The sequence below is a fragment of the Abrus precatorius genome, unplaced genomic scaffold, assembly GCF_003935025.1.
Source record: "Abrus precatorius isolate BTA unplaced genomic scaffold, Abrus_2018 Scaffold11, whole genome shotgun sequence".
Classification (NCBI taxonomy): domain Eukaryota; kingdom Viridiplantae; phylum Streptophyta; class Magnoliopsida; order Fabales; family Fabaceae; genus Abrus; species Abrus precatorius.
In genome coordinates, this window is record NW_020874303.1 from 4,183,392 (window position 1) to 4,201,138 (window position 17,747).

At 25.3% G+C, this 17,747-nt stretch overlaps 1 protein-coding gene across 1 annotated transcript; it reads right to left on the reverse strand.

Annotated features, from left to right (window-relative positions):
• Window positions 1–9,136: 9,136 nt before the first annotated feature.
• LOC113856054 lies at window positions 9,137–10,470 on the reverse strand. Its single transcript, XM_027487676.1, has 2 exons — window positions 9,797–10,470; window positions 9,137–9,679 (listed from the first exon to the last, which is right to left on the reverse strand). The coding sequence occupies exons 1-2, from the start codon at window positions 10,389–10,391 to the stop codon at window positions 9,300–9,302; spliced, it is 975 nt and encodes a 324-aa protein (XP_027343477.1). The 5' UTR covers window positions 10,392–10,470; the 3' UTR covers window positions 9,137–9,299.
• Between the last annotated feature and the right edge of the window lie 7,277 nt (window positions 10,471–17,747).

Consider the following 17,747-nt stretch of genomic DNA (forward strand, 5'->3'; position numbering starts at 1 on the left):
AACAAACAAACAGCATTGCCAAATTTTCAGTGGTTAAACTGGGATAGGCAGACATAATGGATGTGTTTAGACTAGTTTATTTTGAGAAAATATTTTTTTTATAGTTTTTTAATATTGTTTTAAAATTTATTTTAGAAAAATAATTTTAAACAAACCACAACAACAAACTTGAATTAATCAAATTAGTTTGTCAAAAAAAAAATAGAATTATCTTTTATTTAAATCTTGATGCTGTAATTTTTAATTTGAACCTAAAACTCTCAACCAGATTATCTAATCAATTTTCTTCTTATTTTATGAAGAAATTTTATAAAATAAATTACTTTTATTTTAGAACTTTATAATTTGTCTTTTTCTTTGGTGTCTTGTTAAATTAAAAATAATTTTTAAATAAAAAATTAAGATATGACTATTAAAATATTTAATAAATTTTATAAATTTCAAAAATTAATTAATAATAATAATAATTTTGTTATATTAAAGAAGACTAAATTAAGAAGATAAAATTTTTAAAATTAACCAAAAATATGAAAACTTTAAAATTTAAATTAAGATATGCATCTATATATTAATGTGAGTTACTATCAATAAAAGATAGTGTTTTTAGGAACAGCTTTAAATGAAAATATGATAAAGTTATTTCCTTCATAGTTTTGTTATGTGGCTTCTACAGAGTTTAGCATTTAGTATTTTTTTTAACTCAATATTAATTTAATTGTAAATTATCTGTAATTTATATCATAATTTTAAAAACCTCAATCTTTAATTTAGTTTTATTTAATATAACTAAGAATTTTTTCGTGCATTGGTTAGGTATCATTAAATTAAATAAATTTTAATAAATAACTAAAATTTAATAATTTTTAAACTTAAAAAATATTAAGTATTATAATTTTTAATAATAAAAATGATATTATATTAAATAAAATTAAAAATAAATTATAGAACATTAAAATAATATTAAATTAAAAATAAGTGCATAATACTTAAGAATATGCATTATTTGAGAATACTTCTTAAAAGTTTTTTTTTAAATATTCTTATTTAAGAATTAGTATTCATAATTTATGCATAAAGTTTGATAAAATATTTATTATTATTAATATAAATATTTTCAAAATAATTATTGTGAATATTATTTTTATTAAAAATTATGTTAATTTAATCATACATGCCTAATTCATGAGAAACTCACTAGTTGAATAAAAAAAATTAAATATTCAATATAAGAGAAGTCAAATAAAAAAGAGAATTAACTATTAAAAGTACGTTTGTTAAAACTTTCCTTTAAAATTAAAATTCTCTTCTTATATATAAAGGTAGACTCTGGTGAAACATATACACTTTTAAGACGTTCACTTAAAATTGTTGTTTTCCTTACAAAAAAAAAAGTGTTGTTTTCCGCATTTTATATCTAATTAATTTAACATAAGTAAAAAATCTTTAAATTCTTAAACAACTTATGTAGACATTTTTTGTTTATTTTGACCATTTTATGTAAAAAAGAAAAAGACAATTTTAAATGCCAACAATATATTCTAACACTTGATTATTAAAAATGTCATGCGAATTAAATTACTAAATTGAGCGCTCACATAATTTAATCAACCTTGTATTAATTTTACTCATCAATAAACGTGTATCAAATAATATATTATTAATATTTTTATTAAATATATATTGATAGAGCTTTATTATATGCTCCTATATTGTCTAACCTTTGAGAAACGCTTTTGTTGCATTTCTTACATTTCATTTGGTTCAGTCTTAGTATTGTGTGGAGCTTCAATGGCTGCTGTTGGTGGTTCTTCTTCTTCTTCGTCGTCGTCGAAAGGTAGCAACAACAAGAAGCTCTGTTGCTTTAACTGCAAGTCAAAGACAACAACCTTCATAGACGGATGGCAGCTCGCAGTGGTTGTTTATCTCAGCTCTGTCACTATTGCGGGTGAGTTTCTATCACTCCTCTTCTCTCTCTCGGATTTAATTATTTTCAAGTGAAAATCTTTTAATTAACTTTGGATTTTATATATATGAGTTATATGAGTTAAATTTTTATAAATTTTTTATTTGAGTAAATACACATTTTATTCGTTTAAATTATAATTATAATTTTTAAAAATTCACTTTAAATTTTGAGTTTTAAAAAATATTTATTTCAGTTTTTAATAAAAATGAAAATAAAAAATAAATAGAAGAAAATTCTAAATAGTTTACTTTTAAAAAATTTAAAACCAACCCTTTTTTATTATAAAATCAATGAGTAAAGTAATTAATGCTTAAAATTTGAAAGATTAAAAGATACATTTTAGTCATTATATTCTAATTTTCAATTTTTTTGTGTTTGTTTAACAAATGTAGATTTTATTCTAGATTTATTAATGATTTTATTTTCTTTATGACAAGATATTAATAATTTTATTCATAAATTATTTATATTTTTGACATATTTATGAGACAAATTATATATATAACTCTTGTTAACAGAGGAAGTGAAAAATAAGTTGAGTCAAAGTAAGCTTCCTAAAATCTGACCTATTTGTCAGTTATTAAACATTTTTCTTAAGGATTGACTTGACTGGAAGCATATTTTATATTAAAATATTTTAAATATGTTAAAAAATCATCTCTAAATAGGTTAATGAGTTTAAATTTATATATAAATTAATAAATTTAAGCTTTCAAATAAAACACACATATAAATTTTAAATATTTTTTTAATATTATTGTTATTTTTGTTCTTTAAATTGGTCAGTTTATTAAAATTAAGATTTTTTTTGTGTAATTCAAAATCTGGTCTTTTTAATTAAATGGATTATTAAAAAAAACATTGACTTAAACTATTTAGTAAATAAGTGTGATTTGACCTAGATTTGACATAGGGTAAGTTTAGACTCTCATGAGTAATTTGACTTATTTTCATTGCTACCTGACTACCTGTGGATCATAATTTTATTTTTTAGTTATAGTATTTGGATTTATAATGATTTTATATAAAAATTGTTTTTTACTTATTTGGATATCCTATTCTCTGGAGTATGTTTGGATGAGAGATGAAAAAAAAAAAAAAAGAGGATAAAAAATAAAGTAGGTGGGAACATAGGTTTTCTTTCGTTCCTTTTTATATTAGTTTATTTTGATACTAAGAAATCTTTTAAAAAAATGTTATATTAAAATAATTTCTATTAAATAACATTTTTATTACTAAAACTACATTTTATATAATATATTTGTTTGTTGATCTAAATAAGTAGAGAAGTTTTTTATTTCTTTTTTATCTTATTTTTATTCATCAAAATAACATATTATTTATTTATTATTATATTTTTTATATTTTTTTTCTTTATTCTATCTTTCATAAAAAAAAAGAAGAAGCCAAACATGCTTCTTTTTATTGGTTGATATTAAAGTATCTCCCTTGATTATTGTTTTTAGGGTGTTTCTCTCTTTATGTGCTAAAAAAAGTCTATTCTTTTATAGGATTACCTGCAACTTGAAAGGAGCTTGTATTCATTATTCAAATAGTGTTACGGAGGATTGATAGTTCTATTCAAATTTATTAGATACTCACAATTATCAATGAATTGTGTTTATGAATAGTTATTGTTACGTTGTTGTAAAGTAAACTTTAATAAATGTTTTTAAGATATTAATTAAAGAATTAAAATTTTATAAGGTAAATATTAATTAAGAACTAGTTATGAAATAAAAAATGAAAATTATTTTATTAAAAACATTATTATTGCAACCTCGTGTACTTTTTAATGTATTACAATATATTTTTAATAAAAAATTAAAAATAATTTGTTAACTCATTCTTTAGAGGCACTTGCTATTATACTGTTGATTAATACATTATTGCTATTTCAAAGCTTTCGTAAAAATACGATAAATATTAGTAATATATTTTCTAATGCTTTTGTAGAACAATATTAATTATTTATTAAAAACTATAAAGTTACGAAAAAAAAATATATTAATTTAAGAGTGATAAAGAGTAAGAGTCACAAAATTTTTGTAATTTTTAATAATTTTTAGTCATTAGAAGTGTATTAAAAAAATTACAGTAAAAGCAGTTTACCTTTTAATGAGTGGTTAACAAAAATTAAATTAAATTAAAACTTATTTGATCTTTCGTTACCAATATATTTTTCATCAGCACTTTGTGCGGCTTATCAGTATCAGCATAATCATTTACTTGTATTTCCGAAGGTAAATTTATACAATGACATTGTGTTAGGAAGCATTTCTTTGTGTTTGCTCTTGCATTACAACCATAAGAAGCTTTAAGTTGGATTTAGAAACAATTGAACAAGTTGCTAACGGTTATGGTTTTGTTTTATCTAAAATATTTTTCTTATTTCATACTTATTCTTAGTTTCTTAATTTAAATATCTTCTGCTTTAATTGATCTCTATTTTTTCCTCATATAACCAGCTTGATCTCTGAACATGTAGTTTTGTGTATCAAAATGGAACATTTTGTAAGACATTTCACTTGGAATCTGATGGATGGAGAGATTGTGTATCTTGCAAGAAGGTAAGGTTGGAAGTTTTTGTTTATTAATGTTTATTTCTTGGAGGGAATTCGCAGTATTATCTCTTATTTAATATACTTAATTGCCTACAATCCGTGCTGTCTTAATTTCCAATCTTGACATTAACACAAGTACTATTGACTTGGTTTCTCAGATGTTGCATTGTCTCAGACAAGGATATTGTTATAATGGATAGTGGAGGTGTTTGTTGCGAGGTTTGTGCAAAGAAATATCTTATTCAGATATGAATAAAACACCTTTTTGTTTTTGTATGGTAGATGTGCTCCTAGACTCCTAGTAAGCTCACATCTATATAGGATTGGATTTTAGAAACTAAGAAAGAAAAAAGCAAGTTTCAATTGGTATTTGCATGAGAAGTTTACTGTTTTTTACATAATTATGTTTACTTTCTTTATGTTAACCATTGCAATTGAAAATGAAACAAATTGTTTTGAAATTATTTGCATACGTGTTCAATGTATTCTTGCATAGCAATGTTTTTTTTTTTTTTTTTTAAAGAAAAGCATTCTTTCATAGCAATCTGCAGATGTCATTATCATCAATTGCAGCAGCAAAAATTATGTGTCCTTTCTGATTCATTAAAATTCGTATGATATGACATAATGTTGTGAGATATATGGGTATAACGATACGAGAACTTAAGGAAGAAAATGTTGAAAAATATCTACTGGTCCTCTTTGGATGCGTGATTCCCTCGAAAGAAGAATATTTACTAAGAATTCAAATAATATTATTGCATGCCAAGAATTATTTCAAACACGATTCTATTTTGTTAGAAGAGATCTACATGAAAGTGGCTACATTGTTGTGTTAGTCTCCTTGCTGGATAATTTTTCCTTCGAAACTCAATACATTCATTTCAAAAATTAGAAGAACGCTACAATTAGTTGGTTAAGAAAATACTTTAGTATATAACAAATTAGAGCTTTATCTTAAAAATTAATATCTATTTTTAACATTAACTTTTATTATGTTAATTATCGAAATGAAATTTTAACTATAATTAAAAAACAGTAAAAAAATAGTTAAGATACTACGTACAAATATTTTTCCTATTTTTGAACAGCTGAAGTTTTCTATCTTGTATGTGACTCATTCCTTCTTCAATGGGTAAAAAATTGATTGAGATTCCCAAGTCCAAATTCCATCCATAAGCCTGGTCCCCAACTGCTGAAATAAATGCATGAATTCAATTGATTATGTCTGATCTAAAAATGTTGTAATGTATCACCGGAAAGCCGCAGACGTAGATAAGATCACATTGCTAAAGGCTCTGAAATTGCACAATGCTATGACATGACATCACTGCCCACATTTATATGTTTTCGGGTACATCCATAATGTTGTGTTTATTATGATGACAATTTTGACTAAGAGAATTACCATCTTTATAATAGAATAATGCGGAAGCTTCTTTGATGACCCGCAAAGTGAGGAATGTTGTAGCTTGTGCTTGTGTTTGTGTTTGTGTTTTGTTCATCTAGCCAAGAGGCGAACCTTGTAATTTTCTGCGTGCAATTTTCCACCCTCCATGTGACGCTGAAGAGATGAATAAATGAGAGGGGCAAATGTTTAGAGGTTATCAGATATGCTTCTTGGCCATTTGTGCCTAACATCGTTAAACAGAGCTTGTCTCATACATTGCATGATGGACATGTTTCATTTTCGGACACGCTGCCTTCCCCATAGCCACAAAATATTACATACTATTTTGGTTCAAACTATTCTTTTTCTTTATTATTTTTGTAAGGGTAATTTCTAATTAATTACTATAAATTAAATTTTTTTAAGCATACTTAAGATAATCAACTATTTACCAACTACATTGACTTTGTTAATTTATGGTCATTTCGAATAAATTTTTCCCATTAATTTTTTTTAATATTATATATATATACTTGGTATGCAACCAGTCAACCAGACACTACATAAAGATCTTAACAAAGTTTTTTTATTTTCAAACTTTTTTGGTCATTATGTTTGAATTTAAATTTTGAAAGTTTTAATTTTTACACTGGATTTTTTTCCCTAAAATCATTGTATCCTCATTTTCATCTAAATTTTTTCTAAAATAAATTTATTAAACCATTTGAAATCTTCTAGCTTTTTTTTTTCTTTTTAGAAAACATTACTTTTAGTTCTGACTTCTTCAATTTAAATATAATCTCAATTCCATCTTAAATTTTTAATTTTATATGTTAAAAATAATAATTTGGATATTATAAGTAGTAAAAAAGATTAAAAAAACTAAATTTTAATGAATAAAAAATTTCAAAAACTAAATTCAACCCAAATTATTGAAAAAAAAAGTATGCATTAAAAATTAAATTCAAATAAAAAATTATAATTAAGTCTTAATCTAACACCTTCAAAAACTTAGTTTGAAAAACATGTAAGCTTTCAAATACTTGTTCAAATAATAATTTAAACATTTTAAAACATAAATTAAACACTATAGTGTAAGGATAATAATATTTTATTAAAAAATTATTATATCTTTAGTATAATAAATATCTTTTAATAAAATTATATTATTTTTAATTATTTGAAGATAAAGATAACATTTTTAAAAAAGGATAAGATAGGGTCAATATTATTGGTATTATTTTTTTAGTTATAATTTTTTTTAATTTTGATAATTTGTATAATAAAGATTAATACGTGACTGTCAAAGATAAACGCACATTAGCAAAGTGAATTTTTAATTCTTATTAAATAATAATATCAACCGTATTTGTAGTATTCTACTTAAATTTTATCATTTAAAAAAATATACAATATTTTTAGTCTCAAATATTGATTTATCAAAAATCAACATGAATTCAATTTTAAGAATAATTCTATCTTCTCTTATTTCTTTTTCACATTTTTTATAATATAAGGCTTGTTGCAAGCTCTTATGATAGAAATTTTTTTTAAAAATGATGTAGTTTTTTTAAATGTTCCTTTATATTTTGAATATATTTTATCAAATTACATTTCACATTAATTTTAAATCATTTAAATATAAAATATTAACTTAATTTTTAAAAGTTGATTTTAAGTTATTTCTCTTTTTATTCTTTTTATAAGTCACTTTTTTAAAAATTTAATAGTCTTTTATGAGAAACTTAATATATTTTATTAAACGATTTTTTTATCTTTAATAAATAAAATTGGTGAAAACTTGAATTAAATTAACAAAGTGGAATTAGATACAATTGTAATGAGTAAGGATAAAATTGTCACGTTATAATAATTTTTAAAAGTTTTTAAAAAATAATTAAATTTTAACTATGTATACTTTAACTAAGTGTCATATAAATTTATACTTTAGTTAAAGGATTATAGGAAGTAATAACATTAAAATTTTAATAAGATAAAGAAATATTTGGTATACTTTTTAAAAGTTTGATATAATAAATATCTTATTTTTAATAAAAATTTTATAATTTTGAATGTTTAAACTTAAAGTTTAAAGTTAATAAATTTCTTTAAATAATTTAACTCTTTCTCATAACACTTGAGTTATTCTTTTTCTCTTTTTTTTATAAAAAATATCTATTACTATTTTTTTATTAAATATAAAAATAAAAATTTTATTAACCTTAATCCTTAGGATTGACTTTAAACATTTATAAATAATTTTTTTAATAAAAAAATACATAATTATTATATTAAAGTTATAAAAATATAATTAATATTTTTTCTAATAAAATTTTACTGGTATTAGTTACTTATCTTCAATTCTTAGAGTTGAAGTTAAGAAAACTCAAAAAATAAAGGTCTTATTTTTAACTTGTATTAACAAAAACACTTATTGAAATACATTATAAATTTATAATTTATAAATATTTTTTGGGTTTTTTATAAAAAAAATTCATAAAGACCAAAAAAAAGTTATACATGTAATATATTTAAAAATACTTATTATAAATGATCAAACTAATAACTTATACATTAAATAAATATATCTACTTACAAAAGTAATAATAAAGTCTTATTGAAATAAATAAAGATATAAAAATATTTAATAATTAATATATTGAAAATGACTCTTTAATTTATATATTTTTTAAAAGAGTGACAGCTATTATTTATATAGAAGTACAAAGAAATACTTTTTATTAACCTTATAAGTTATTTATTTATTTTTAATAGAATCGCCTGAGGATGAGTATCTTGTTTTCTCCGAGCCATCCTTGAACGACTTACCGTTTGAACGAACGAAAGTGCAAAACCTTTAAAATTAAAGTTCTTATTAATTTCTAGTAGTTGATTTATTAAATGATTTATCAGTAATTCTTATTGTAATATGGTTCTTATATGAAGACCTAATTAATCAAAAGATGAAGATATATCAAAATAAAAATAATATAATCTGCGTTGAAATTATACTGATGCCGCAATAATCACTCGTTTTGAGTATAATTATGGAAACGCTGGGGTGGGGGTCACAGGCACTTAACAGCTTGAATCTCATTCTTAACAGTAGTTAACAAGTTATAACTCTCCCCCCTCCGGCAATCGGAAGATTGCACTGAAAGCATATACTATTGAAGAACTAATGAATCCAATTGATGCACTATCATTCTTTGCCTAATAATCAATGCAACAAACATGACAAAACCTTGTTTAATCACACACTGTTTAAACTGATTCAACTTCAATTTAACAACCAAAACGGCAACGTTTCTTTTTCTTTTCCCCCAAATTTGGATCGGAGGGTACCCGCAAATTGCGTTGTGTGAGTCGCATCACAGTGTCAGTGAACCCCTCGATTCATCATCTCTCTGTACTGTCGCAGCGATTCCTGCCTCTGCAACCTCATCTCCGCGTTGAACTTGTTGATGAACGCTTCCACTCGCCGATTCAGCTCGTCCTGACTCAGTGACGGTTCTTTCCTCAGCCTCGGCGACGCATTCTTCTCCCTGCCCCCGAACGTCTCCGACTTCTTCATCACCGCCGTGCCGTTCAACTCCGCCAACGGTGAGGCGTTACGGCGCGGCTGCGACTCCCACGTCTCCGACTTCTTCAGGTGCCTCGTTAACGGCATCGCTCGCCCCTCCGTTATCGTCTTCCACGTGCTCTCCAACGTCTCTTGTTTCTTCGCCTTCGCCACTCCCAACGCAACCACTTTCCCTCCTACACCATCACCATCACAGTCGTGTCAACTTTCACTTCTCTTTTGTCATTTTTAATTTTTAATTTCAATTTAAATAAATAAATAAAACTAAACAAAAATGGTTACGATTACGATACCTTCAGGACTCGCTCTAACGGCTTTCCGGTGACTGAATCTGGCGGAAACCGGCGGTTTCTCGTTCTCATTGTAAAACGGAAAGTCTATTGAATCCTTCCTCTGCAAGCTCGGGGAGAAAACAGCGTCGTCGTTCGCAACCTTCGCTTTCACCGGCGTGTTCTCGTCGTAAATGTAACTGACAGAGTTTTTACCTTCGGTGACTGAATCCGAATCGTCGCTCAGCGTCGATTTCGCTTCGTAAACGTATCCATCGGAAACGACGGCGTTGTAGTCGGTTGGTGCCACGGTGGGGATATCGACCGGTTCGGGAGCGGGGACGTGGACGGCGGCGGGTGGTCCGTCATAGGCGGCGGAGTAGACGGCGTTTTCCGGTGGTGGGTTGTGGAACTTGGAGGAAGCGACGATGGTAAGGATGATGAAGTTGAGGAGGATGTAGAGGTAAGGAGGAGTGAAGCACATGAGGAAGAAGGTCCACACGTGCGGTGCTTCGTTGAGGAAGAAATGCGAGAGCAAAGGGAGTGTGAGCTTCATCCCCATTGCCATGGATAAAATTCCAGTGGAGATTAGAACCACTTTCACTGAAAGATAATTCATCCCTTTTCTTTCTTTGTTTGTGTTTTGTGTGTATTAAGAAAGAAACTTACCTTCTTCTCCTGTACCTTACTGGGACTGCTTTGGGAGTGCAAGCATCTTTGGAAGAGAAAGAGAAAAGAGGGTATTTATAGTTATATCTGTGTGCGTTTATGTGTGATGCGATGTAGACCGTTCGATCAAGTGTGGGAAAGCGTTGAAATATTGTTAAGTAAAACATTAAAGTCTCTTTTTATTATAAAGCCGTGACAAAATGGTGAGATTATTAATCGATTATTAATTTGTTAACAAAATAAAATTAGCGTGTAACAAAATGGTGTGCCATAATTTTCATATACACAAAACAAAGTAATTTAGTTAATTAATTAGTAATGAAAGTCGGTAAATAGAATTGACGGGCGTTAGAGACAACGGTGGCGCATGGAACGCAGCAAAACCAACGCATACTCGAATAAATAAACGCTAGTTCGAGATGTTTCAAGACAGGGTTTATTATTAGCTAGTAGTGATAAAGTGATTAGTGTTGGTTAATACTACTTTAAAAATGATGATTTGTGTTTAGTATTTATATATGTGTGTGTTTGGAAGGACAGTTGGTGTCAGTGACAGTGGGGAGCATTTGAATGAAAGGATATTTAAAAAATGGGAGCTCAACGGCTAAAAAAATATGACCGTTAAACCCGGAGCGGTAGCAAAATGGATAGTGGATTGGGTGGCAGCTCTTGCGGGCCTTCCACATGCTCTGCGCAAAAGTCCACCGCCATACCGACCACCACTAATGTGAAGCATTTTGACCAGTGTGAACCCCTTCTTCTCAGTCCCCTCCACAAAGCACGACCACACCAAAATGATAAAAAAACATATTGTAATTCCTCTAATTTTGACATTGCCTACAAAATTAGAATTTTATTAAATAATTTCAAATAATGAATATTAAATAAAATATTATCTTTTTCCTAAAACAAATGAAGGAGTGTTATGTATATCCTACTTATTTTTAACATAAATCTTCCACAAACTAATATTTACATTAAAGTAGACTTAACATATCATGTTCATTACTAGGACACTAGAAATATGATAAGGTTTTAAAGTTATTTTATTCTATTCATTAAATGAGCTTTTAAATATTACACTTATATATCTCTATTTAATAAATACTTTTTTTTAATTTAAAAATACTACTTATGATATTTTAACTCAACTCTAAAAATGAAGAAAACAAAATATATTTTAAAGAACTTTTGATAATTAATATTTAAAGTATAAATAATTTGTATTGAAAATTTTACTAAAAACTATCTTAAAGGTTAAAATATTTTTTTATATATTTTTATGGGGCATTGTTGACTTAAAGTATACATACTAAAGAAAGTAACTAAAGTTAGTTAATTTTTTATTTTAAAAATAATTTTTTTAATGTGTGTCTAAAGACACTTGTTAACAAATATTAAATAAATTTCAATTATTGTAAAAAATATGTATTTAATTTTTTTATTATTTTAAGGTAATAAATATTCTCATTTTTAACAAAAAAAAAATTTCTCTTTAACATGTGCTCTTAAATACAAGTTAAAAATTTGTTTTAAAAATATTATAATTATTTTTTTCTAAAAAATAATTGTTTAAAGTTGTTACACAAGAATTAAGAAATTAATTTAGTTATCTTGTTTTTATTAATAAAAAATAGTATTATATAATTTTTTATTAGACCTATTGTTAGTAATTTTTCTTAACGCACGTTAAGTGAATTATATTGTTTGCCAATAATAACAGGTAAAATATCAGGATATCATTGTCAGGGAGTAAGTTAGATCATGTTAATTATTAAAGTATAGCTAAATTGAATGTATATACAAAAAAGGTTGATCAATAATTTTTATAGAAATTGTATAAAAAGTAAAATTTAAGAAAATGATTAAAAAAGTAGTAAAAAACTAAATTAGAAAATCTAGAATTGGATTTCATCTATCTTTCTCTCTATATTTTAGTGATTCAATGATATATGTAACAATATTTTTCATTAATATTGAAACAAAATAAAAAATTCATATATTCCAATTCTTTAAAAATATACTTCTAAAATAATTTTTTAAAGGTTGATTCCTTGAACGATTAGCAAACTATCCAACATTAAAAATAAAATATAAAGTAATCAATAACTCGAGATCTATTTTTAGAGTAATAGATTATTGAGTAATCTCAATCAAATATGGATATGAGCAATATTTTTTCAGATATAACTCAGATTTGAACTCAAAAAGCTATCGGTTAAATAGATTCAAGTAATAAATGCATATTGAAATCACCAAATCAATATAAATGAAGAAGAATAAATATATATATATATATATATATATATATATATATATATGAATTATAAAGAATACATCAAGTTTAAAGATTTACAATCAATCCTATGAGAGTTTTAACTGCTAATTGCAGGCATAACATTAAATAAATAAGTAAAAACGACTTGTAAAACTTAAATATGAGTATTCTTACTCTTCTGTTACGATCTTTGCCATCTCTCTCTCAAACTCTCTTATTTGAATAGAAACCTTTCTAAAATGCATAAGTTACCTTTATACAAGTATAGACAAAGTTATTCTCGCTATAATACCATAACTTTCGTTGTCGCAAGTACTAAATGTCAAAATTAGGTTATTCTATTTGTCTTTCGCTGCAACAATAAGAGAGTGTGTCCAAATCAGAGTTCTCTGTTTACTTCTCTACATCAAGAGATTTCTTGTTCTAGCGAAAATAGCACAGAACCACACTTTATTCAAAAATGAATCTTTGTTATGGTGACATACTATCAAAAGTTTTTTTTTCCTTTAGACTTCATATTTTTGTTTGATTCTTCAAATTTTTTCAACTTCGTGTGATGTTTTTCCTTTGATTCAACCTTTAAAATATATCAAAAAGAGATCAAAATACTTAGATTTTAATTATTCTTCTTAAATAAACAAGTAAATGTAATGATTTCAAGTTTAGGGAGAATTGAATAAAAAAATTAAACACTTAAACATGATAAGTGTCCATAATATCATCTAAAACTACTCAATTTATAAATTTATTATCTATTTTAAAATTTATTTATACAATAAATGAATAAAAATAAGATAGAAAATAAGTTTTAAGATAATAATTATCTTAAAAGTAAAATTAAAAAAATTCTATTATAAAATTGTGAAATGACTATTATTTTGAAAATATAGGTAAAGAGATTATTTCTTCAAGGAGGAAGTGAGCAACAAATTTAATTTCATTTAATATTATTGAACTTAACACCACTTTCAACCTTTACCCGTCTTAATTTTAATTTAAGTTTTTATTAACTTCATTTATGGAGGATAAATCAGTAAAATAAAATAAATACTTCATTAAAATTATAAAGTGTCTTATAAAAATGGATGACTCAAAGTTTCTAGAATTTACCTTAAAAGAAATATAAAAGGAGTATATTTGATCTAGATAGTAAATATTTATTTATAAAAAAAATTATATATAAAAAATTATATATTTTAATTTATATATTAGTGGTTTATTACACTTTAACCCTTTCTATTTTAACATCGTTAAAAAAAGTTAATATTTACTAAGTGAGACACATTAACATTGTTGAATGGTGAACAAAAAATAAGAATCATAAAATATACATACGAAATGACTAAAATGTATATAATTATTAGGTATCTCGTTACTTTGAATGGATAATATATTTTTAAAATATAAAAAATATTAAATTTTGTTAACATATTTACAAATGTTTAAATTACATAAAATTATATATATATATATATATAATGAGAAAATAATATAAAATAATTCAATAATTATATTGATCAATTTGTAATACTATAAAAAAAAATTATTAAGTAATATAAATATTTTGAATTCACACTTGGTATTATTGGATTTTTATTGGTAATATAAAATCTGTGTCTTTATTATCTTTATCTTTTAAAACTGTTAGTTTACGATGTTGAGATTATTAATTACTGGACATTCATCAACAATTTATTTGTCTTTGAATGGATATTCTTATAGGCAGAGTTATATGACAAACTCTTAAAGTAGTAGTGGTAGTTAAGTAATTTTATTTCCAAAATAGCAATAGCTAATTTAAATCAATTTTAAATTTATTTTATTGGATCTAAGTTGATGTAGTTTGTTTAAATGTAAAATGGTTGGTTAAGTTAAATTTAGATTTCAATTGTGCGGTTTTAATAAAATGCAAAAAAAATTGTTGAGATTAGTTTGATGAACATATGTTTTCAAAGTTAGGTTTGTTTTCATTTAAAGTGGAAAGCGTCTTTACCTCGTATAAATGAATTATACAGATGAACATAGTTTTTGAACACGCAATGTTCTTGAGGACGAAAGCCATTCCTAATCTGATCCCTAACATTGAAAAAAATTGCACGATGGGGTACTCACTATGTACATGATTGACTTTTTAAGGTCAAAAAACGATAGATATGCAGTGTTTCGTGAATGGTGAATAAATAATACTCCCCAGTCGCCTACCATAGAATAATTATTCATGCTAGCTAGCTAGTAGTGACTTGGTATCACTACCAAAAACGAGACACTAATCAACTTGATCGAATACGACACATTTTGCATTATATATGTGGCTGTATTTGATTTGATATGATCAGTTGTGATATCATGCAGACACCAACCTCAACCAAATGGTTAGAAATTTGGTTTTGCCTTATGTGAAAAATGAGAGAACTCTAACCTGAGTCGACTACGAGATCTAAGCATCATGCATGATCATACGACTTATGGCTGTGAATTTGATTTCCAATGCACCAAAGTCAGATGTTGTTATCTTATTGATTTGGCAAATTGAAAACGTGAACGAAGAATACATCAACAAATGCAAGACGAAATGGGCACGTAAAGACAATTAGTGTAATTAACTATGCATGAGCAGTGACTGTGACCCCCACCGCTTGCATTTGTGGTGATAATATTATTCACAAAATACATGTTTATAATTATCGATTTTATCAACGTCAACTCTTTAATTTTTTTGAATATGATGAAAAAAAATAAATGCAATAACAAAATATTGTTTTTGGTAATTATAAAAATGTTGTTTGAATAAATAAAAAAATAAAAATATTTTTCTTTATTTTATTTAATTGAATAAAAGAGAGTATAAAGACAAGTTTATCTTTTATTAATCAGAAATGGCACAAGATTAATATACAAGGAAGAGTTATATAATTTATATATAATTTTTTATAACATGTTTTTAATGTTTTTTTTTATTAAATCATTCATTTTATCTCTTTTTTTTTTCTTTTTTTAATCTCTCTTCTTAGATATGTAAAAGAATGTTATATAAATATAACTACTTTACATGAAAGTTCATCTACTCTTTTTCATTCCATGCAAAAATATTCTGGTAAAGGAGGAAAGAATTGTATTTTTGTGAGTCTCTCCTTTTAATTATCTTACTCTTTCAAAAAATTATCACATCTAATTAGACAGATTTTGCTAGAGTTAGTTTTTAAGAAAAAGAAGGAAAAGACTTCTGTTTTTTCTTTTTAAATTTATTTTTTATTTTTAAAAATAAAAAATTCATTTATTAATGTAAGTTTTAAAAATATTTTAAAGAAAATAATTTTCAATTTTTAAAACTGAAAAATAAAATTACTATTTAAGCATTTTTATTTTTATTTTTCTGTTTCTCTTTCTAAAATTAATAAAAGTTTAACTAAAAATAGTTTCAAAAACTTTTCCTAAAAATAGTTTTATAAAATAGATTTTTAAAAAAAAGTAATTTTTAAAAATTAAAATTAAATTAAACAAACCCTTATATTATGTTTAACTATGCTTTGGAGTTTTTAAATTAGAGGGAAATGATTTAGAAACTCTCCAAAACTTTCCTAATTTAATATAATTAAGTTCCTTTTAAGAGTTGTGTATTAAAATCTTTCTCCTCTTTTACATTTTAAACACTTTCATTCCTTCTCTTTAAACTTTAAAACAAAGCTTAAATTACCTTCTTTCACCTATTTCTCTTTTTTATATTTTTTTCATTTTTCAAAACATACTATTACAGTTGATATTAAAGATATACATGTCGATAAAAAAAATATTTATTATAAAAATGTTATATAATAAATATAAAGTAGTTTATTTTATACCACTTAAGATTGATATCTTCAAATATTTCTTTTATATTTAGCATATAATTTTTTAAAATACACATGTGTAAAAAGTGTAAAAATAGTACAAAATATTAAAAAAAATATATAATATCATACATAATATTAATTTTCAATTATTTAAATAATAAAAACATAATATAATTCTTGAATAAACTTTAATACACTCTCGCATGCATTAACAACCATATGTTGTTATAACGTGGCACCTGTGATGTGTCACTTCACTAATAATCATTAATCAAAATGCATGATTAGTGTTCAGTTTTGAACAAATTTTGATGGCATCGCGCTACTACGGAGCTTGTTAACATTTTCTCCGTAGCCTTTGGTATATAATTTCAGATTCATAGTAATATTAAGTACATTATTTTATATTTGTGTGAGAGAACAAAATTAGAACATAAATATACGAAAAGAGAAAGTACAACACTCGAAAGAAATGAAATCAACTTAAAATTTATTTGGTCTTTTTGTTGTTTGGTGAGTGATGAAAATATGACCACTGGTTGGGGAAAGGCGTCATGAGTTAAAGAAGGGTGTGGAGTGCAATGCCATTGGTCAATTAAAGAAGCCACCGTCAAGTGCTTAGATACGTGCCACGTTGAACCAACTTGAAAATATTTTAATCCTCTTATTTTTATGAATAATATGACATAATTACGTTAAATAATTTTTTATTAAAAATAATACGATAAGATACAAATTCACTTAGGGCAAATAGGAATGGAATGCGATTTTCTTTCTTTATATTTATTTTGAATGGAAAATTAATTGGAGGTAGGACACTGTGTAGTTCATATCATGAGGCATGACCACATTTATTAGCCATTTAACATAACGAAGCACAGTTATGGCTGGAGGTATTCAAAGCACACCACTTAGTGCTAACTAATGTGGCAATGCCGAATACCTTTTCTTAGTTAGGGTTACACTCTAAGGACCATGGTTGTAGGTAAAGAAACACACTGCTAGAAAACTCGAAAATATAGACGGATTTACAGATGGATTTTTTCATTATTATAAACAAATTTTAGCATTACAGATGGCTACAGTTTGTCTGTAATATGCGCGTCGGTAAATAATTATATACGAAAAAATTCGTTTGTAATTCATTTATGAAATTTCAAAAAAATTGTTTCATTTTTTTATAAACATAATTATTTCT